This window comes from Limulus polyphemus, unplaced genomic scaffold (genome assembly GCF_000517525.1).
Source record: "Limulus polyphemus unplaced genomic scaffold, Limulus_polyphemus-2.1.2 Scaffold3955, whole genome shotgun sequence".
Lineage (NCBI taxonomy): Eukaryota > Metazoa > Arthropoda > Merostomata > Xiphosura > Limulidae > Limulus > Limulus polyphemus.
Genome location: NW_013669565.1, coordinates 41,901 through 48,167, shown reverse-complemented (window position 1 = coordinate 48,167; position 6,267 = coordinate 41,901). Strand labels below are relative to the sequence as shown.

The 6,267-nt window shown below is 33.7% G+C and overlaps 1 protein-coding gene across 1 annotated transcript; it reads right to left on the bottom strand.

Moving 5' to 3' along the window:
- Nucleotides 1–2,130: 2,130 nt before the first annotated feature.
- LOC106470342 (ral guanine nucleotide dissociation stimulator-like 1) lies at nt 2,131–6,261 on the bottom strand. The gene has a single exon (XM_013930891.2). The coding sequence runs from the start codon at nt 6,206–6,208 to the stop codon at nt 4,061–4,063; it is 2,148 nt and encodes a 715-aa protein (XP_013786345.1). The 5' UTR covers nt 6,209–6,261; the 3' UTR covers nt 2,131–4,060.
- Nucleotides 6,262–6,267: the final 6 nt, after the last annotated feature.

Here is a 6,267-nt window from a genome sequence, read left to right as displayed (position 1 = left end):
GTGGTTTACTTTTGTGAGTTATGACACTAATCAATTAAGCTTAAAAACCCTAAATTAGTCAAACATAATGAGAAATCACAACAGAAATATTTCAATTATTTAGATAGTGGGAATAAACAGAAACACTAATGTAGGACAATATTTGAAGGTTTGTTTGCTAGCCAAAAATTAAAAGATAGTTTTCAAACAATCAAAAGTTTGACATACAGAATTCAAGTAGTGTCAGATTATATTTTCTCTAGTTAACAGAAACTGTCTGACAATGTTTGAATAATAATCACACATTAAATGACACTCACGTGGAAAATTTGAGCTTTTTATTGGTATAATAGTTTTTACTTAAAAGTTTTTGTATTAAAAAACAAAAACCCACCACCAAAATGTTATGTGTAGTAACTCCTTACATGCATTAGAGCAGACCATTATAGTGGAGCACGTTTAGCAGCTGCATTACTTCAATAAAATGTACTGAACACATAGTGTATAAAAGGTAAGAGAAGTGGTGTGGGTGAATAAAATATAAACTAATAATTTTAATGTTGAAACAGGGCCACTCGTGTAACTCTGCACTCTTCCCCAAAGTAAATGTTTCATCAAAACGTTGACAAAAAATTGACTGATAATAACAATTGTGGTAAGTGAAAAACCATATTTTTATTTTATAATAAAATTATTATGAGTGTCAACCTACTTATGACAGTGACTGTTAAATAAAGATATGTTCTGCTTGAGTCAGCTACAGTTTTTAATTGACCACAATATAGTACTATTGCAATGCAAACTTAATGTATGTAGCTATATGAGTATCACATGTAGCATCAAATAGTGTATATAAACAAAGTTTTTGTTTTTTAATTTTATTTTTAAACTACATGTGAATGTTATTATGACATCATCAATAAATCATGCTAATTAGTACTATCGAAGGATCAAACCTCCATTTGTTAATGTGTTCCTAACCTTTGAAGGTCAAATCTACCCTTCATTACAATCCTACACTAATTTCAATTAGTTGATTATTTACATGACATTAATAGATGCTAATAGATAATCAATTATATTGATTGATCAAGTTAATTGTGCAGCTCTACTACTGGTACCTCATTATTCATTACACAAGTTAATATAACTGTTCAGAAAGAAATCTCCCTTTAATGACACATTTCACTAATAAATATACCTCTTTACATATGTTAACATAGTTGTTTAGAAATACAGTCTACACATGTACAAAGATACTTTAATACAGTGTTTAAGAGTGGCTGGAGGTAAGAAAGCAGAGGGTTGTTGCAAATGTAGTTCAGTCAAACTGGATTAATGTCACAAATGTGGTACCTCAGGGTGCAGTCTTAGCACATTTGCTCTTTTTGATTTACATCAGTGACATAGATGAAGGAATAGTCAATAAATTACTTAAATTTGCTGATGATATTAAGATCTTGGGTGTTGCTAGCTGTGAAGAAGATGCTACTGATTTACAAAAGGATTTAGGTCAGTTGGGCAAATGGATAAATGGCAGATGGATTGTAATTATAATAAATGCATGTGGTTTATCATAATTTGAATTATTATTATAATGTGAATGCAAATAACCTTAACAATGTTATGAAGGAAAGGGATCTTGGATGTAATAGTCAATTGGTTTCTAAAGCCATCCAAGTAGTGTGCTGTTGCTAGTGGTAGGGAAAATAGGATTTTAGGTGTATCCACAGAAATATTGAATACAAGTCTAAAGAGGCTATAATTTCATTGTGCAGTCACTGGTTAGGTTACATTTGGAATATTGTGTTCAGTCTTGGGCTCCTTACCTTAGGAAAGACATTGAATTGTTGGAAATGGTTACAAGAATGGTGCCTGGGATGGGTGGGTTGTCATGGAGAGGCTGAAAGCTCTCAAATTGTTAGAGGGATATGATTGAGGTGTTTAAGATTGTAAAGGGAATCGATAGTGTTGATGCATCATCTTTGTTCATATTTAACAGTGAGAATAGCAGGACTAGGGGACACAAATATAAATTTTGGCAAGGTAGGAGTCATCTTCAGCTAAGACAGTTTCATTTTTCTAACAGGGTGATTGGCCTTTGGAATGGGTTGCCTTTGGATGTTGTAGAGGCAGTAAATTTAAGTGATTTTAAGAAAAAGCTTGATAAGCATGTGAATGATAAGGGCTGGCTTTAAGATTTTTTTAAAAATTATTCTAATTTAGTTTATAGGATGGAATAGCCGTGATGGACCAATAGGTCCCATGTTGTCCCAAAACATTATGTTATGTTAAAGCTGATGTATGTTTTTCCTTTCTTACAGAAAGTGAACTATTTCTGTGAAAAGTAAGCCTCATGAAACTACACTGATTTTACTGGTGCAAACAATCACATCTGAGTTAACAAGAAACTTGTGAAAGATAACAAATGCCCAAATTTAGTCTGCAACTGTTAGTCCAGGATATCCATCTTAAATAAAACCTATTATTAACTTTCCTGGAATTCCCCTCATTGTTCAGTCAAAGTAGCAATAGTATCAACATTCAAGTATAATCAATTAATACTATTTAACTCATTAATGTTTCTCTGGTGTGTATGTTAAAACTGCATGGAACTATATTTTTTGTTTTTCACCAAGACTTGCAAAGATAAACAGGCCCCTTATATTTTCACAAATGAAACTCAAAAGCTGTACTGACTTCAAAGCCAAATGATACACACACACACACACACACATATATCTATGGTTCCACTAATTTTATAAACATACATTTAGCCCTTTGACTGCAGCTGCTTTAAATGTGTGCAGAATTTTAGTGAGCCATACATTGTATACAGCACACTTGCATTCAACTGCCTGAAATAGACTGTACCTTATCTGGTGAATCACCAGTAACTGGATTAAAGATTCACTCACAATATTCTATTATCCAGACATTAAGAGCATTTAAAAACATTTTAAATTGCTAATTAGTCTTTGTATGAATAAGAGACAAGATAAAATAGCTACAGGAAACATGAAATATCCTGTATGCCCAAGTGCAATAGTATAATTAGGTTAAATGTGCACCTAAGCACTTCTAACTTGAATATTATGGTGTATACCTATTTCTCATTGTTATTTTACCAAGTTATTCTTGCACTGCCAAGTGACTTTCAAAATCAAATCCATATAAAGAATATACTGCTAAGTAAAAACAAATTCAAAAGGAAATTTACCTGAATAATAACCAATGATACTAGAAATGAAAGGGTGTATTGTGCAAAACACTCAAGAATTGCATCTTATCTATCACAGGCCCCAACTACATACCTTATATCTTAATAAGCATGGATTTAAGGTACACAGGGTTGTACATTTTTTTGTATCTTAACCAGCATATGACATAAAAGTATATTTGCTGATAAACATGATTAAGCTTTTTAGATACTCATAATAGAAATGGCATAGTTATAGAATTACAGACATTTTTATCTGAAGAGAAAAACTTCACAGAAGCCCATCAACTTGCAGTTTTCAACTTTTATAGTTTACTGCTTTTCTGTTAATTATTACAGAATAAAAAATTTGGCTGAGGTTAACTTATAAAAATATATTACTAAACTTCACCTCTAATGCTTCTGTTAAAAAACATATTTGTGTTACACCACCATCTTGTCCTATCATAAAAAGAATGAATTCACCCACCACTGCATGTTCATTAATAGGATTACAGTTGCCATGCTAACTGAAAATTAATATTTAAAACTATGACACATATTCTTTCAGAGTAAACATCAGTGTAATTCAATGTTGTAAGAAACAGTAATTATATCAATAGCAATAAGCTAATATGACCTGCAACAGATGTTTATAGTAGATTCATAATGTGCACTTTTTAGGCTGCTTAGTATTACAAATGATAAATTGTTACCTTTCACCAAACATTTAGAAATAAGTAACAGATGATGTATATTTCTTACTATTCTTAAGTTCTCTGAACATTTACACTACCTTGGAATATCAAAGTAGCTACATGTACATTAGAAAAATTCCCAGGAACAATGATGTAATCTAGAGAAAAACAAACACAAGTTGTTTCAGGTCATCGCTGAAAACAAACGTTTCATTTTGTGTGGATACTTTGTCTTTTTCTTTTGAAATTCAGATGAGTCATCTTGCTTTGGGCACACAACAAAGTTTAGATCATAGGAAGTGTTTAGAGCATAAAAAACATTAACATTTTCTGGAAAAACCATATGCCCTTCAGGTAGAATTTGAGCCAAGCTGTAGTCGTCAGGGCTTCCTGACAGTTCATGTTTCATCAAAGCATTCTGAATGACTGCCCTAGTGTGGTCCCTATTGCTTAACATTATGCTCTTATACACAGCTGAACCACTTCCCTCACTTTTTCCCCTTTTATCGACACTTACCCTAATAATATAAAATTCTGTAGACCTGGATCGCAGAGGAGTTGTAGGTGACCCTGGCATCATAACTGAAGACCTAGAATTACCATGGACAAGTAAAGGAAGGGACAGACTGGAACCAGAATGTACCATGTCATTAGATGAAACAATACAATCAATTCCAGTGGAAGGCACACTAGTATTACTGTGATCATCATCATAGAACACACTACTGGAAGACGTAGTTGAAGTAGAAGAAGTTGAAAGGTTTTTCTTGTGTCTAGTGTTTCTGATGTTCTTTGTACCATTTCCTGTTTTATCACTGATCACAGAATTTTGGGGTTGAGGTTCTATCAAACATGACAGTCTATAGCTCTCATTCTCATCAATGACTGGAACAGAATCAAACCAAGCAAGAAACCTCTCATCTGGAGTTGTGGTGTAATTTTTTGCTGCACTTTGAAGTAGTTTAATCTGAGCCAACACTTCAAATTCTTTTCTTTTTTTGTCAAAATTGATCAAGCCATCTTGATTCTTATCAGGAATTGCTGCATCTATCATAGTAAGGTCTGTGAGGAATGTTCCAAGATAAGGAATTGTGCCTTGCATTGGGCCATGATTCCCAACTGACAATTGCCTTTGTAATGCTTTCTGTAACTGGTGGTCATCATCTCCCACAACCTCCACAAACTTGGCTGACCCTTCTTTTACAAGCAGATTTCTGCAAATTATTTGATTATTATCTTCTGAAAATATTCGTGCTAGCTCATTATATACTTCAAATTTTTCTCTAGGAACTGCAAGCCAAACTTTCTTTAAACGATGAATAGCATTACTCTGCAGGGCAGCAACCACAGCTTTCAGAGATGAAAAGTTCTTTAAAAACCGCAGCTCTTGAGCAATATCTATCCATTTGGAAATCACACTTGCTCTTACTGATAATTTCATCTCAGTATCATATAACACAGTTGACATAACACTCAAGGAAACTGCATTGAACTGGTTTACTGTGGCCGTAACAGTAGAAGGAATTATCTCCCAATCTGTGTTTTTTTCTCTTCTCGACCAAACTGATCCAAGGCACTGATAGGGGACTAGTTTCTTGAAAAGTTCAGCATCCATCCACGTAAGCTGTAAAGCAAAATGATCCTCTGGAATCTCAAAAAAATTATATGGCATAACAACTTCAACATCATCAATGTCTACACTTTCCGTGCTTGAGTGACACCAACCAACCTCTCTAACTTTTTCATCAGTCTCTTCTTCACGTTTAAATTTATCAAGTTTGTACTGTGCTCTGAGTTCTAACTGTCCTGTTGGAACAAACTGTTTAGCAAACTCAATAACCTGATGTAGAGCAAAGTATTGTGGAGGATCTTTAAAATCCTCAGAATACATATCTAACCAGACATGTAGGACCTGAATTATTGTTTTTTTGTGTTGTTCTTTAATGTCTTCTTTCATTTTCACTTCTGTACCACACAACTGCTTATACCTATTTAGAAGTAAGGTGACAACTTTTTGTGGGGTTGCAAATGACCGGTAAGTTGCCAGAAAAATAGTGATGTATGTTGATTCCAGTTCACCTGCATCAGATGCCAAACTTTCCACTAATTTATCCAAAGTGCCTGCTTTTATGAATTTTACCTGAACCATTTCCCACTGTAACTGAGTCTGAGTGTCCTCTATCACATTTGATTCTTTATTTTCAGGCAAGGAGGCTGGATGGTAACGGACCTTTTTAAGATAAACACTATATGTTGCATTCTTTGTTTTCTCCTCTCCCCATAGTCGCCACAAAGAATGATGATGATCTTCTGTCACTCCCACTGGGTTCATTCCAAGAGTTACAATTACATCAGATCACCAAAATTATGTACAAAAAAAAAAAAAAAAAA